Source organism: Lethenteron reissneri, chromosome 11 (assembly GCF_015708825.2).
Source record: "Lethenteron reissneri isolate LAM-NWPU_2019-01 chromosome 11, ASM1570882v1, whole genome shotgun sequence".
Taxonomy (NCBI): domain Eukaryota; kingdom Metazoa; phylum Chordata; class Hyperoartia; order Petromyzontiformes; family Petromyzontidae; genus Lethenteron; species Lethenteron reissneri.
The window spans coordinates 769,756-787,012 of record NC_083789.1 but is presented as its reverse complement, the minus strand read 5'-3'; the positions used below and the strand labels follow the sequence as shown (position 1 = coordinate 787,012).

At 49.2% G+C, this 17,257-nt stretch overlaps 2 protein-coding genes across 2 annotated transcripts in view; both read right to left on the bottom strand.

Moving 5' to 3' along the window:
* Positions 1–12,855, bottom strand: part of LOC133341181 (PH domain-containing protein DDB_G0275795-like) — a 21,298-nt gene extending 8,443 nt beyond the window's left edge. The window contains exons 1-5 of the mRNA XM_061549635.1: positions 12,578–12,855; positions 9,911–10,094; positions 8,878–8,990; positions 4,603–4,681; positions 596–907 (exon numbers count right to left, since the gene is read on the bottom strand). Coding sequence (XP_061405619.1) covers positions 596–907; positions 4,603–4,681; positions 8,878–8,990; positions 9,911–10,094; positions 12,578–12,667 — 778 coding nt within the window. The 5' untranslated portion in view covers positions 12,668–12,855. The remainder of the gene's footprint in view (positions 1–595; positions 908–4,602; positions 4,682–8,877; positions 8,991–9,910; positions 10,095–12,577) is intronic.
* Positions 12,856–14,431: 1,576 nt separating this feature from the next.
* On the bottom strand, positions 14,432–17,214 carry LOC133341228 (general transcription factor IIH subunit 5-like). Its single transcript, XM_061549695.1, has 2 exons — positions 17,024–17,214; positions 14,432–16,076 (listed from the first exon to the last, which is right to left on the bottom strand). The coding sequence occupies exons 1-2, from the start codon at positions 17,056–17,058 to the stop codon at positions 15,896–15,898; spliced, it is 216 nt and encodes a 71-aa protein (XP_061405679.1). The 5' UTR covers positions 17,059–17,214; the 3' UTR covers positions 14,432–15,895.
* Positions 17,215–17,257: the final 43 nt, after the last annotated feature.

Genomic DNA, 17,257 nt, shown 5'->3' with positions numbered 1-17,257 from the left:
ATCTGTCTTGCATTGTTAATGAGTTCAAGTTGTTGGTAATTTCTTTGCCAATTTCATCGCTGGAGGGACGAGAGATGGAGAACATCGATTAAAGGCCACTGTCACCAAGGATATGGAAAGATATTTTTTTATAGAAATCTGCATTAAAATTATTTCACTAATTACGTTTTTTCTCCATTTTGCGTTATGCTTCCCTCTTACGAACAACACTAACAATGTCAACTTGTACCACGCCGCCACCACCACACAGATTTCAACTCGCTCTGAAAGAGAGAAACTTTGCGGTGCTCTACATACGACGGTGTTAGCGGCCAATTAATTCGTGCTTACTTGTGTGAGGAACCCCGGAGCACCCAGAGAAACCCACTGATGCAGGGGATAAACACTCCATCCCATACAGAAAGAGCAGATGAAGTCCACTTTTTTACCGTACCACCATGTCCTGGAACACCAGAGTATGGAACTTCCGCAACGCACACAAGAAGGGAGTTTCACAACATTTTTGGTGTAATCCATCAACCCGAACTGCCTTCAGTGCTGGATTACAAGGCACGGGCAGCAGCACCACCGGCGTCTATGCCATGGCCGCACTCACCTGGAGTTACATCAACGAGGTAGGGCAAGCACTGCTCGGTGCCCTCCACATCTCCGCCTTCGCAGTCCCCCTGCTGCTGCTGTTGCTGCTGTTGCTGCTGCTGTTGCTGCTGTTGCTGCTGCTGTTGTTGTTGCTGTTGTTGCTGTTGCTGCTGCTGTTGTTGTTGCTGTTGTTGCTGTTGCTGCTGCGTGCTCGTCGGCCCATACGAGCTCTGTCGCATGACGGGGGGCGTCACCTTCTCTCCCCAAGACCTTCGCCTCTCCCTCTGGCTGCCCCCCGAGAGGCTCCTCCTCAGCTGCAGAATGGCCTTGCCTGCACTCGGTCGGTCGCGAGGTCACCCGCGCCATTGTCAGGTTAATAATTTACGACAGCGGTTATCATAATTGTTATGAATACTGTACGCACCGCAAAGCCACACGGAGAGTGAGCATATGTGTGAACCCTTGAGAAACAGAGTTAGCGGTTGTTAGAGATTACTTTGTGTGTTGATGGCCAATTGTGCTAACTGCTGGACCAAGCTCAAGGTAGCCTGGTGGGGTAAAAGGAAAGAGATGCACATGGATGGGCAGCGCCACGATGTCGTGCATGCATTTCAGAGAGTTTAAATATGGGGTAATAATTAGTATAACCTGGAAGTGGATTTTCACTTGGGCATCGTGTGTCATCCCATTAGGGTAAGAATGCAGGTAAAAATAATAATTTGTGCAGGCTTCTTGACAAGGTGAAAACACTTGTGAAATGTAGTGTTTCGGACATACTCAGAGTCACTTATTCAGCCACGCTGGGATGGTGATGGTGGATTCAGCTTTGTGCCATGTCAAACCATTGGTATATGTCATGCCACACTCTCCAAACTATCACTACAACTACCATCAAAATGACCCCCATTAAAGTATTATTCGGATGATTTGAAATTTTGATTGAGGCCACCTAATTTGCGGAACTAACCAAATGCACCCAGATGGTAACCACACCGGGCCACATGGATGCGTCCATATCCAGTAGGAAGCATCCGCAGTGTGACGTCTACATATCCAGTAGGAAGCACCCGCAGTGTGACGTCTCCATATCCACTAGGAACCAGCCGCAGTGTGACGTCTCCATATCCACTAGGAACCAGCCGCAGTGTGACGTCTACATATCCAGTAGGAACCACCCGCAGTGTGACGTCTACATATCCACTAGGAACCAGCCGCAGTGTGACGTCTACATATCCAGTAGGAACCACCCGCAGTGTGACGTCTACATATCCACTAGGAACCAGCCGCAGTGTGACGTCTCCATATCCAGTAGGAAGCACCCGCAGTGTGACGTCTACATATCCACTAGGAAGCACCCGCAGTGTGACGTCTACATATCCACTAGGAACCACCCGCAGTGTGACGTCTCCATATCCAGTAGGAAGCACCCGCAGTGTGACGTCTACATATCCACTAGGAACCAGCCGCAGTGTGACGTCTACATATCCACTAGGAACCACCCGCAGTGTGACGTCTACATATCCACTAGGAACCACCCGCAGTGTGACGTCTACATATCCACTAGGAACCAGCCGCAGTGTGACGTCTACATATCCACTAGGAACCAGCCGCAGTGTGACGTCTACATATCCACTAGGAACCAGCCGCAGTGTGACGTCTCCATATCCACTAGGAACCACCCGCAGTGTGACGTCTACATATCCACTAGGAACCAGCCGCAGTGTGACGTCTACATATCCACTAGGAACCACCCGCAGTGTGACGTCTACATATCCACTAGGAACCAGCCGCAGTGTGACGTCTACATATCCACTAGGAACCACCCGCAGTGTGACGTCTACATATCCACTAGGAACCAGCCGCAGTGTGACGTCTACATATCCACTAGGAACCAGCCACAGTGTGACGTCTACATATCCAGTAGGAAGCACCCTCAGTGTGACGTCTACATATCCAGTAGGAACCACCCGCAGTGTGACGTCTACATATCCAGTAGGAAGCACCCGCAGTGTGACGTCTACATATCCAGTAGGAACCACCCGCAGTGTGACGTCTCCATATCCACTAGGAAGCACCCGCAGTGTGACATCTACATATCCACTAGGAACCACCCGCAGTGTGACGTCTACATATCCACTAGGAACCAGCCGCAGTGTGACGTCTACATATCCACTAGAACCAGCCGCAGTGTGACGTCTCCATATCCACTAGGAACCAGCCGCAGTGTGACGTCTACATATCCACTAGGAACCAGCCGCAGTGTGACGTCTCCATATCCACTAGGAACCACCCGCAGTGTTGACGTCTACATATCCACTAGGAACCAGCCGCAGTGTGACGTCTCCATATCCACTAGGAACCACCCGCAGTGTGACGTCTACATATCCACTAGGAACCAGCCGCAGTGTGACGTCTACATATCCACTAGGAACCACCCGCAGTGTGACGTCTACATATCCACTAGGAACCAGCCGCAGTGTGACGTCTACATATCCACTAGGAACCAGCCGCAGTGTGACGTCTCCATATCCACTAGGAACCACCCGCAGTGTGACGTCTACATATCCACTAGGAACCACCCGCAGTGTGACGTCTATAGTGAGTGTGACCTCTCACCTGGGGTGACCTGTAGAAGCTGTCGTGGCAAAAGTGGGAGTTACAGAGTGGGGTTGGAGCTCATTGGGTTGGAGGGTGATGAGTGAGACCCAGAGAGTCGCTCAATGGGCTGAACACAGCCGTGAAGGCACTTGAAGGCCAGTTTAAACTCAGAGCAGAGATACAGGAAGGAGACAGATCAGCCACTAGATATATTAACAGGGGCTAGCTATACTTTGGGAGTGAGTTAAATAAAGTGATGAAAACCTATTTATCGCTTTTTGAGGCAGTCGCTGAGGACTTTTGCCACTAATGCATAACATCAGGACGCTTGTAGGAATAGAATATTACGTAGATGGGGAAGCAGGTCATCAGCAACAATTGGACCCAGGGGTAGCATACCTTCCGCGTGTTGCAGAGGTTTGTGGTTCAAATCCGACAGACAACCCTGGTTAATACGTTTCTATCACTATATAAACCCTGCTATGACTAACCACGCTACCTCTCTGGTCTCTCTACGTGCTGTTAAGAAGGATCATTGCTATATACTTTATCTTGTTAAGGCAGTGGTATTTACGATTGTGTTGAGTTGTGCTTTTTTGTTATTTGTGCACCACTGCCAATGCAGCAGCATCACCAAATATTTAGTTGTGACTATGCCACTGTGTAATGTACGCTACCTCCACATGGCATAGTAATCAAATATAATAACAGTGCAATTACTCCATTAAATAAATGAAAACCAATAAATCCAAACGTGTCCTTACTGGTTTCTCCACACACAGCGTCTCCAATTTGCAGTAAGGGAGCTAAGGCTTCGTAATTGATGACTTACACCCAGAGATCAAGACTTTATATTTATCAGATAATTAATTCATCCTAATTAACTGGCTTCAAATGTTTAACTCTAATAAACCTATTTCAGCCATGAACGGTACTTTAAATGTGTAAACAATGAATTTAGGTGCCTACACCGGAGATGTCAAATTTATAATTACGTAGATATGGCGGCATTTGTGAATTATAATTCCTGGCAGCAGCTGCAACCATTGTCAACCTGTTTCAACTTGAACCAAATAAAATCTTTTGGCATCAGCAGCAGCAGCTCCAGGCAAACCCAGAAGCCAGTTCATCAAAGCGCCACATTGAGTGACGGTGGGAGGGAGGGTGGGGGGGGAGCTGGTCGTCAGCCCTGGTGTATGTGGTTAGCGAGGGTGCTGGACCCACTCCATAGTCACCAGGCTCAGCTGCTGCTCTCAGAGTTCACAGAGCGATTGCTGCTGAGCTTCACCATGGCCATGCAGCGTGGTGTGTACACGTGCGGTGAGTACACGTGCGGTGTGTACACGTGCGGTATGTGCCACTCTGCGTGAGTGTTTAATGTGCAAGGAGCGAGGGTGAACTGTGTGCACAGAGAGTGTGCGGTTGTACCGGAGGAATTCTTGAGGCTCTGCAAGGAATCCTGGTCATTGTCTCTGACCTGGTCACTCGGGCTTTCACAACCGTCCACCTGGCAGAATAGATATTTTCTCTTTGAGTGAATACAACCATCAACTACAACAACATTGAACATCTTTTTGCATTTAACGACACAGCTAAATACACACCTTCTGCACAAGAGCAGGCAAGACAATTTAAACTTGACAAGCCAGATAATGTGTGTGCTTACTACAGTTGCTGCATCATTTTTCACAATATGGCCATTATCGTGACATCAGTTTACCAGGCCTTGGTTACCAAATCATGTTTGCAAGCAATAAAGAAGCAGATTCTAGAGACTCGCTTTGAGAAGCATACACAAGCACACACTTACACACGCACTTACCTGCACCTCCACAGACACCCTGCGCTACCCACACACAGCACGTCTCACTCACACACACACACAGCACGTCTCACTCACACACACACACAGCACGTCTCACACACACACACACAGCACGTCTCACACACACACACAGCACGTCTCACACACACACACACAGCACGTCTCACACACACACCACAGCACGTCTCACACACACACAGCACGTCACACACACACACACAGCACGTCTCACACACACACAGCACGTCTCACACACACACACACAGCACGTCTCACACACACACACACAGCACGTCTCACACACACACAGCACGTCTCACACACACACACAGCACGTCCTCACACACACACAGCACGTCTCACACACACAGCACGTCTCACTCACACACACACACAGCACGTCTCACTCACACACACACACAGCACGTCTCACACACACACACAGCACGTTTCACTCACACACACACACACAGCACGTCTCACTCACACACACACACACAGCACGTCTCACACACCACACAGCACGTCTCACTCACACACACACAGCACGTCTCACTCACACACACACACAGCACGTCTCACACACACACACAGCACGTCTCACACACACAGCACGTCTCACTCACACACACACAGCACGTCTCACTCACACACACACAGCACGTCTCACACACACACACACAGCACGTCTCTCACACACACACAGCACGTCTCACTCACACACACACAGCACGTCACACACACACACACACAGCACGTCTCACTCACACACACACAGCACGTCTCACACACACACACAGCACGTCTCACTCACACACACACACAGCACGTCTCACTCACACACACACAGCACGTCTCCCCTCTCGTCGTGTCACTGTTTCGGCTGCCATGGGCAGTGCTCATGGAGGACTGCGTCTGGAGGGTCACGCGAGGGTCACGCACGGCGCCGTGGCCGGTGCTGACGCCTCTCACCAGCTGCTCACCTGGGCCGGCTATGCTAAGAGACGTTCACATAACAATCGGCCATAGTGCGCTCACCATTACGATATCACTCCCCCTATACACCTCGACATTCACTCACACACCCATGCATGCACAAAAGACAAAGATCCCCTGTTCAGCTTTCACAGACTGTTAGGGCAAGTGCTGTGAGGTGCACACCTATGAGGGCTGGCACAGCACACGAGGTGGCCAGCACCACGCCCAACCGCCTTTGTCTCCCGAGTGGCAATGTTTTACACTGCACACCAGGTACCACCTTGTAAAGGCCGAGTTTACCTACGGGAGGCTCGGGACCAATTCAGAAAATAGCCACTCAGAAATAAAAACATCCCCCTTATAGCCTCACTAGACGGTGAGGGCAAGTGCGCCACTCACACAGTCTCACATACACTCACACACTTGCACTCCCACACACTAATTCACTCACACACAGTCTCACATACACTCACACACTTGCACTCCCACACACTAATTCACTCACACACAGTCTCACATACACTCACACACTTGCACTCCCACACACTAATTCACTCACACACAGTCTCACATACACTCACACACTTGCACTCCCACACACTAATTCACTCACACAGTCTCACATACACTCACACACTTGCACTCCCACACACTAATTCACTCACACAGTCTCACGCTCACACACTTGCACTCCCACACATTAATTCACTCACACAGTCTCACATACACTCACACACTTGCACTCCCACACACTAATTCACGTCACACACAGTCTCACATACACTCACACACTTGCACTCCCACACACTAATTCACTCACACAGTCTCACATACACTCACACACTTGCACTCCCACACACTAATTCACTCACACACAGTCTCACATACACTCACACACTTGCACTCCCACACACTAATTCACTCACACAGTCTCACACTCACACACTTGCACTCCCACACACTAATTCACTCACACACAGTCTCACATACACTCACACACTTGCACTCCCACACACTAATTCACTCACACCAGTCTCACATACACTCACACACTTGCACTCCCACACACTAATTCACTCACACACAGTCTCACATACACTCACACACATACACTCCCACACACTAATTCACACACACAGTCTCACGCAAGTGGAAATACCCTGCGGCATTCCACTTGCGCACATCGAGAAATCTGTTGTGCTGCTACTAAGACTCTAGGAAGTCAACAATGACGAGGAAAGTTAACAACAAAACCTACATTCAACTGGGGGGGTAAATGATTTAGATGCATCAGTACAAAATGAACATGATCTTGAAATGAATTGACATCATTCAAGGTAGCACGCAGGTGATGGGTTGATACAAACATTGGCCGCAAGTGTTTCCAGAACTCGTCGGGCCGGTATGGCGTGTGCTGTGAGCTCAAGGGAGGGTGGTTTCTGCTGCTGCACCCCCTGTGTGTCCCTGTGTTTCAGAGGTAATCTCAAGGCCATTCTCATCACAAGTGTTTAAATGGGCACAGAGTTGTTTACCCTGCCAACGTAAAACATCAGTCGAGGCTGCATCACAACAGCACACCGATGTCAATTCCATCAGGAGGGAATTAGTCAGCAAAGTCTCATGGGACATTTAAGACATATCCATATTACACTGTTGAGCAACTTGACTTGGTAGATTGCTAAGGCTGTTGGCAAGGCACTGAGGACTTCACAAGGGACCGACAAAAAAACTTCGCATCACTGGAGCCGCTTTTAACTCTTTTGGCGACACTTCCCGTGATGCAATGGGCATTGCCCGATCTGTGCAATCAAAACCGAGCCAATAAGAAACCTCCACCCACTCCCTCGCTTCCCGTCTCGACAATCAGAATCAGAATATCATGAGAATTAGAATATGTATTCATACTGGAGGAATCCGATGAGCTATAAAGCTCTTTGTCAAAGATGTCCAGACAAACACTGTCACAGCCAGCCTCCTCACAACCCTCCTCCCTCACACATTCACCACTTTCATATATCACCCGATGTAAATTAAAAACTTTACAACAATTATCGTAACTTAAAAACTACCCAAAATAAAATGTATAATAGAGTTCAGTATTACACATATATATTATGTCCATAGATTGGCAATAATAGCACAAACTCAGATTCCCCGACGCAGATTCCACTGTTTAACTTCGTCTAAACCGTTTCTCAGGTTACTTTTCGCTCCACATTCAATTTGCTTAGCTTTGCAAATTACTTTCCCTCTCCTGACTCCAGTTTCTCAATGAGCTTGCTCAATCATGCGGTTTATATCCGATAAAAAAAACTGGTCAAACTACCTAAACACGAATTCTTATTTTGCCTGCTTCTGTCTTTTGCTCATCCCTTGCCTTGGCTCTGCCAACTCAGCCTGCTTCCTCTGCTGCTATTCCTTGTGGCCATCCCCAGTATAACAAGACGTTATCTACTGCTCCTACAGCTTAAACAGCTCCCCATTTCGTCTTCTATTTTCACTTTTAACATATCAGCTTTTTCCTGTCCCAACCACGGTCATTTTGAATCCTTCTCAGAGTGTGGCAATTCACTGAGTATTCGGTACGACTCCTTCTTGTAGAGTGGGTGGCAATGATTCATGACTCGGGTGCCTTTCTGTGTGGAGTTTATATTTCCTCCCCCTTTTCTGCATGGGTTTCCTCTGGGTTCTCCGGCTTCCTCCCATAACTAAAACACCACACAGTGTAACTGGTATTGGCCAAAACATCCAAATGCTGAACAATCACCTCTGCAAATTACTCAATTGGGATTACACATCATAGCAACATCATCCCCTACTGTGCAAACTTGACAGGGCCCTCCTGAAAAATAATCTTGAGAATCAGTGAGGCTTTCCTCACTGAATAAGAATCAAAGTACCTTGGCAGGTAACGAGGAAGTTGGTTTGAGAATGAAGCTCCCATGGTGACCTTTGGGGTTCCAGGCCAGCTGCAACAAGAGCGGTCTCTCACCATGTCCCAAGCGCCGCTCACCTGCGGTGCACAAGCGCGCGAGTTCCATTAACCTGCCATCACTGCGCTGCTTTCCCCTAACACGAGGCATCGTCACGTCAACCTGCAGCTCCCATCGCACAAGAACTAAAAAGTCGCAATCATCACAATAAAACATAGTTTAAATATTTTTAAATTGTTATGGCTAAAATCTGTGGATTAAAGCTTCATGGAATAATCGTGTTATGACTAAGAGCTAAAGTGCATTCTTATTTAGAAAATAATCCACAAAATTGGCCAGAGATGGAAATGTATGCTTCTGCAATCCCGGAGGTTCTGGTCTCTACAACAGCCAAGCAAGAACAGCAAGGCACGAGAAGCAATGTCCGTGCCACACACTGCGTAGACACACCCATCAGGCACACTTACACTATCTGACACCATTCAAAGGCCAATTAACGCCGTTCTGCCAAATCTGTGTGTAAGGCAGCCGCCATGTGACCGGTAATCCTGGTGAGGCTGCTGTGTAGTCACGCTACTTGCCCGGCAGCTAAACTGGGCCGACTCGCTTTTAGCTGCTCCGAGCAACGCGGCGAAATGAATTCCACTCGCCCTGCCAGAGGCGCTGCATGCTGTCAGGAGCTGCATTGCGCAAGTTTGCACTGTACTGATGAAACGTGAACGTGGAATATGAAGTTGAAAACAAAATATGTGTAACGAAATAATCTGCTGACGAAAAGTGAGTATCTGTATGAGAACGTTAGTAATCTGCACATTTTCAGGTTTTATATAAAATCAACGTAATCAAACTGCAATTCACCACATTTGAAACATTTCTGTAATATCAAACGTGTGCATTTGTAAGAATGTGTTGTATACTTTTTAAATCTTAATTATAAATGTTAAAACATAACTTAACAACACTAATTTGCAGCTCGTCTCTGAAGCGGGAATTAGCCCACCTTTGCCAGGGAGCAATTCAAAAATGCCGTAGGAGTCGAGAGGAGTCTGCAGCTTCTCTTCCAGGGCACGCAGGACATCGACGGCGCTGCTGGAGCTCGTGACGCGCACGCACGTGCTGTGCACCCTGCCCACGGCCCCCTCGGCCTGCACTTGAAACCGCACCACCGCATGGAACTCCAGAGCCTGCACACACACGAGGCACATTTGGTGGTGTCACTTGAGGAGGTGAGCGCTGTCAACATGCGCAGCTTCGCCGGGCAGCAAACACGGGCTGTGCAACCAGACCTTTCTTCACACGTTGTGAAGGTGAAGTTTCTCCAGCGGTGACATTTTTCGTGGTGAGATGCAGAGCAACTCCATTGTGGACAGCCGCAATGATTGTCTCGGCAACGATTGACTCTTGAAGACAATAGACCTCTGCTTTTCTTGGACACAAATACTTTTTTTTTATCTCCATTTTAATTCATAAAGAATGTACACCATGAACCTTAAAGTGTCAATACCCCATCTCTATATGTATCTCATGCCTACATAGTCTCTTCGAGCCAGAATGTCACTCTGCATGATAATAAACATTGACATTTGAAATGAGTGGCTCGGTGGGAACGCGTGAGCCTCGTAGCAATTAGCGAGGATGGGGCCGTCCATAAATGACGTCACGCACCTGGGGGGGGGGGTCAGACATTTCTGACGATGTGTGACGAGGGGGGGGGGTTTGAGAAATGTGACGTCACATCAAAATGCGCAACTTTATATAAATATAGAATTGTTATAACAACACTCCTACAACATCAGAGTGCAGCGCCACATTAAATGCGCACTACAATGGCAATAGTTTAAAGCGATTTGAAGCATATTTGAGGGGGGGTCTGACTTTTTGTGACGCCGTGTGACGAGAGTGGGGGGGGGTCAAAAATCGTCCAAAATCGCGTGACATCATTTATGGACGGCCCCGATGTTAGATTCCTGACTCGCGCATCTTTTTGCGTGGAGTTTGTAATGTCTCCCCCTGTCCTGCACGAGTTTCCTCTGGGTACTCCCGTTCCATATTATCGCTATAAAAAAGCATAGAATTGGTATTGGCCAAAACCCCCAATGCTGAAATTGTTACCTGAAAATTAGTCAATGGTGCTTACACATAGCAACATCGCCCCCTCCTGATAAGACGTGGCAGGCCCCTCTTGGAAAAGAGTTGAGATTCCCTAAGGCTTTCTTGGATTAAAAAAACATAATACTAACAATCATGACTCATGCTGGTTTAATTGTATTATATTATTGTGTACAGCAATATGATTCTTATGGCGGTACCCCGGGGTACAAAATAATACAAACTAGCCGAGACAATTAAATATTTTATTTCTGGGACACTATTTTTTCCCAGGGGTGTAACACAACTCCGCGACTGGGGTACCAATCAATCCGAAATCGGTGCCACTCCGCGATGTTGAAACGCAGCGAGGACGATTGCGCTGAAACCCTGAACGCTCGCGGCACGCAGCGTAGTCATAGTGCATCGTGAGTACAGCTCGTCCAGATGAGTCGATTGCCCCATCGCCGACCATCAACAGACTAAAAATGACTGCATCGCGGACATCGTGCGAGAGCCGGGGTACTATGGGACCCTGGGGCACCGCCTTCAGGTTCATGTGTTCAGGAGCTAAATGGCAACGTCAGTCTGCTAGCCACGACAAGGGCGCATCAGGAGAGAGAGAGTTGGTGTCGTCTTGACGTCTCTCCGCCGTTGCAGGAGCGCAGACTGCAGTGGTTTACTGTGGAGGAGTCCATCGTTTGGGTCGCATGGCCACGATCGCCTCTGTGGCTTATCGTCTATGTATCGATATGTGCCTCTATGTATCGATATGGGCCTCTGTCTCGGAGTCTCTTTCGTTTACGATATGGCCCATCGTTTGGGTCGCATGGCCACGATCGCACGACTGGCTTACGCGTCGGCTTGTTGATGTTCTGAAGCGGACGATGGTTACGCGGTTGGCTTTGACGAAGAAGGTTAAAGCCAGGAGGCGCGATGCTGTTTGTGTGGCTCACACCGTCACGAGGGCGGCCACTGCCCCGGGTGACGCGGCAGCTCCCGGGTGAGATGACGGCCACCTGGACGTGGCCGCGGGCCCGGGGCGCGCCCTCCCCGCTCCCTGCCCCCGCCAGAGGCATTTAAACTCACACGGGGGAGGCTCTCGCCGTCGTTTAAAACCCTTTTCTAGGCTGTACAACCCGTGTGTATCCCAGGACAGATCTATTATGAGAGCCATACAGTACTGTACATACAGAGGCTCAACAAAACACGTAAACATACAATTGTATTCTTGCTCACTGATAGCACTTTGTGGTTCAGGCGCGAGATGCCTGTCCGCTCGCCACGACGAGAGAGCTTCACGAGTTCGTGTAGTTTCATCAGTTACATACAACGTAGCTGATATTGGCCAGATATCCTATTACAAGTTACATCTTATGGTTGGATGTGAGTGGAAATCTGACAACCCCGAGAAACCCCTCACGCAGAACGAGAGTAGAACATACAGACTCCACACAGAAGGCGCCGGTCAGTAATGAACCCCAGGTGCCACCACCACCGCCTCCTCCTCCTCCTCGTTACAATTCGTGCGATTCTGTTTGTCGAGACCCCGGGAGCCCGTGCCGCGGAGCGGTCTCACCTCATCGGGGCCGCTCATCCCAAAGAGGTCGAGGCAAGACTCGTTCCATCGCTGGATCCTGGCCGCCAGGCGCGCCCGCTCGGCCTCCATCGCCACGGTGACTCAGTCGAGCTGACGGGGCCCGGATTCACGACGGGGCCCGGGTTCACGACGGGGCCCGGATTCACGACGGGGCCCGGATTCACGACGGGGGCAGCGGCGAGGGCAGCGCGGCCAGGCGCGCATGGCCCCACTGCTCCCACACGCGCGCTCTGCGCACCTGCCTCCCTCACGCCTCACCTGGTCCCACCCTCTTCACCTGCCTCCCTCACGCCTCACCTGGTCCCACCCTCTCTTCACCTGCCTCCCTCACGCCTCACCTGGTCCCACCCTCTCTTCACCTGCCTCCCTCACGCCTCACCTGGTCCCACCCTCTCTTCAGCTGCCTCCCACCCCTCTTCAGCTGCCTCACACCCTCTCTTCAGCTGCCACACCCTCACGCCACTGTCCCTACCTTCCCCACTCGACTCACCTTCCCCACCCTCCCTCGCCATTCCACCAACCCCACTCTGCCTCGCCTGTCCCACCCACGTATCCTGCCCGCGGCACCCACAGCGTCGCAGCTTGCTCGTGCATGTGCACGTGTGGGGTCATCACAAGATTGCTGATCACTGAGTGGGGGGCATCACCAAGAGTGGGGGTCATCACTAAGAGTGGGGGTCATCACCAAGAGTGGGCGTCATCACCAAGAGTGGGGGTCATCACTAAGAGTGGGGGTCATCACCAAGAGTGGGGGTCATCACTAAGAGTGGGGGTCATCACTAAGAGTGGGGGTCATCACCAAGAGTGGGGGTCATCACCAAGAGTGGGGGTCATCACCAAGAGTGGGGGTCATCACCAAGAGTGGGGGTCATCACTAAGAGTGGGGGTCATCACCAAGAGTGGGGGTCATCACCAAGAGTGGGGGTCATCACTAAGAGTGGGGGTCATCACTAAGAGTGGGGGTCATCACTAAGAGTGGGGGTCATCACCAAGAGTGGGGGTCTGTGAGGCTCATTGCGAGTGAGGTTCATCACGCGTGGGGACCCTCGTGTGTAGGGTTCAACACGAGAATAGGGGGAGCCCCCGTGAGGCCCACGGAGCCCCCCACTCACCCCGCATTCCTCCTCTTCTCAGGCCCCCCAGGCGGCAGCGCGGCGTGACCCACTCATCATCACATCGACACATTCCGCATCATGCGCACATTCGGACCATCTCTGGCAACCTGCAGGCTGCCTATACTCACTTCACTCACTTCACTCACTTGAAGGTGCAGATAAAATACGCTTTTTGCGGTAAATAATACTGCCGATAGGTAGTGAATATACATTATTCACAACGGAGAAAAACAATCCATGAGAATGGAGGTGCAGAATCGAGTCTTTGTGGAGATTATGGCTGAAAGCTACTGAACACATGTATGAAATGTGGCAAAACACTTTGAACAGTTATGTAGCCAAATAAAATCGAATCTGGTTCAATATCATCCATTGGCAGACTTTACTGTCAACACATCCATTTGCAGACTCCCATATATAGCATGGTTATTTTTCCAGTAATTTTACGAATTTGTTGCATGTTGCAAAGCATGCCGAGCCAGCAAAACGATGGACTTTCTTTACAACCGATGCTACATTGTAGATAAAAAAAAATAAAGAATATTACTTCAAATTTATTTACACACTTTCATGGATAGTTCATTGAAAGCGCTTATATGCAATCACACACACATCAAAACCTTCCGAATTGCATAACACGAGTCAAATTTTCACGTGGCAATTCTGCATAGAGCTGAACACGACTCTGTCGCTAAAAAAAACGCACAAAACAAGCAGCTCAAAACATGTAATTTACTGTTCAAATTACCATTACGACGGTGATCATCCGTTTACAGCACGTCTCTCGTGATACCAATTTTATCAACCCGAGGCGGAATCAACCCCAAACCGAGATTAAACCTCGCAACCTTACGGATGAGAGCCAATCGCTCCACGACTAGCAACTTATACTAACCAGAACACTAAACAGACATCAAAATGAATCCCTCACTCGAATAATGTGTACTGCTGTTGTTGATGTAACTCAAGGACTGTGGTTAGGTGTTCCCAACGTTATTAACACATTGGTTAAGTTGTTATTTGTTTTCTGTCGTTGGAAAAATTGTCCAGATCCAAAATATTCCAAAAATAAATGACAGGCAGAAACACTAAATACCTGGGAAACTGTGTAATGTTGTGAAGTGAAAATTTGCAATACTGTTTCATCAAAACACTCCGCATTAAGGAACATTAACTTTTACAATCCCCGCTGAAGCATTCAACACTTTGTAGAAGAATGACGTATAAACTGTACAGCAGTGGTTCATATTTCTCCCACTCTCCCGTGTGACTGTACAAAGCAGTTCAAATGCAACGGTTTTGCTACATTTTGCCCAAATGGCATGAACAAAATTTCCAAGCAAAAATCAAGAGTGCCCAAGTGTGGTAAAACAGACTGAAATAGTAGTCACTTCAGCATTAAAAGTTAGGTTAGCCATTGTACTAGAATTCTTACGTTTCTTCATGGTACAGTAGTGGGTTAAATTCATCAATTTGAGAATACACATGCAAGGATAAAATCGTGCAAAATGCAGGCTTCCACACGATGGTATTTTCAATACCTACGCAAGTTGTCAATTACAACCATGATGAACATTGGCAGCACCATTCAGTTGTATACTGTATTACTTGTTTATTGCAGCATTATTGGTTTGTGATGTATATTTCTGCCATATGCAGCAGTGCCAAACTCATGACAGCACAACACTCAACTGATATAAACGTGCAGTTCAACCTATAAAAAAACAAAATGCTCAAACGTATTGTATCCTCCATCAAGTTTTATGTAAATGTTTCAGTTGACGTTTCAGATATTTTACACCCAACTTTACATTTTGTAGCAAGTGAGCAGTTACTTTCACATTTAGCCAAAAAGCTGTAATTTAAAATGAACCACAATCCATGGTTTCAGCGCCACGCGTTTCCTGGTGACTATATTAACGTGAGGAAGACAACACATAACCTGGGCATATTTAACACGTTTACAAATCGCTGCACGGGTCAAAGCACTCAATATCATCGGTCTATGAAGCCATCATTTCAAAAGCTTTTTATTCCGCTGCCAAAACACTCCACATGCCGAGCCAAATGTTTTTATTTTACACTAGCCAGTGAAATGCTTGGATTTGAAAACGCACAAATAATCTTCAGGAGACATCTTCCTCGGTTGGCCGTCCCCGCGTGTGGAGGAGGAGCGCACGCTTTATTTCTGGGTGATGGGGAATGAGTTCTGGTCCATGAGCTCGCCCACTCGCTCCTGCAGAATGGGCACCACCTCAGACGCGATGAACAGATGCGTCTCGTCCAGATCGTGGATCACAAACTTCTTCCCCAGAGCATTGGTTTCATCCAAAAAGAGCAGGAACTGCTTCATGGGAGGATCACTGAAAAATAACAAAACACAGGTGAATCTACTGCAGCGCAGAGTGCCAAAGGAACCTAATCTACACCGGAGTTACGGCAGAATGTCATTGACCCAAAACACAAATGAGCATTTGGCGGTGCTCATATCTCCATTGGTAGAAATTCCACGTTGCTCTGGATATGTCCCCCGATAAAATAGCCCAAACATTATGGACCCCTCGATACACTAAACTATCTAAACTAAATATACAATTGAATACACGCGACTACGGGGAGAACCTGCAAACTCCAAATATACAACAGCAGGCGTCCGTGCCCACGACCTTCTGCACCCCGCGCGATGTCGCCAACACGTCGCCCGCGTGGCGAGTTCCAGTAAACTGGTGGAGACTTCTCAGGCAACACGCAGCTGCTGCTGCTGCAGACACCCAAGTAGGATTGTGCAGTGGCATTGTTACCCCGTGAGATTACCCCGTGAGGTTATTCAGTGAGATTACCCAGTGTGATTACCCCGTGGGAGTACCCCGTGGGATTACCCCGTGAGGTTACTGAGATTACCCCGTGAGGTTACTCAGTGAGATTACATCGTGAGGTTACCCCGTGAGATTACCCCGTGAGGCTACTCAGTGAAATTACCCCGTGAGATTACTCAGTGAGATGACCCAGTGGGATTACCCCGTGAGGTTACCCCGTGAAGTTACTCAGTGAGATTACTCAGTGAGGTTACCCCGTGAGGTTACTGAGTGAGATTACCCCGTGAGGTTACTGAGATTACCCCGTGAGGTTACTGAGTGAGATTACATCGTGAGGTTACCCCGTGAGGCTACTCAGTGAGATTACTCAATGAGGTTACCCCGTGAGGCTACTCGGGCTCCAGGCCCCGCCGCTCGACTCGCGATGGAGGCCGCGGGGCGCTGCGCCCCTGACGCCACCCCACCCCCTGCCCCCTGCCCAGTGCCTCTCTCACCACGCCACGATCACGCCCTTCAGCACGTTCACCATCGCGGCTCAACGGGCAGCTCGGGCTGCTGCTGCTGCTGCGGGCAGAAGCAGAAGCGAGGCGAGAGGCGAGAGACGACGCTCGGCGCAACCGGCAGGCGAAGGGCGGAGCTCGGCGGCGGACATCTTAGGGCGGGACACGGCCCCGCGCGCGTGACGTCATCCCACACGTGACACCGCCATGATGGGTGGGGGCGCGCGC

Excerpts from the sequence above, each read along its gene's own strand:
- LOC133341228 (XM_061549695.1), bottom strand. The coding sequence starts at position 17,058 with ATGGTGAACGTGCTGAAGGGCGTGATCGTGGCGTG. Across the intron at positions 16,077-17,023 it reads AAGGGCGTGATCGTGGCGTG|TGATCCTCCCATGAAGCAGT; the intron begins GTGAGAGAGGCA and ends GTTATTTTTCAG.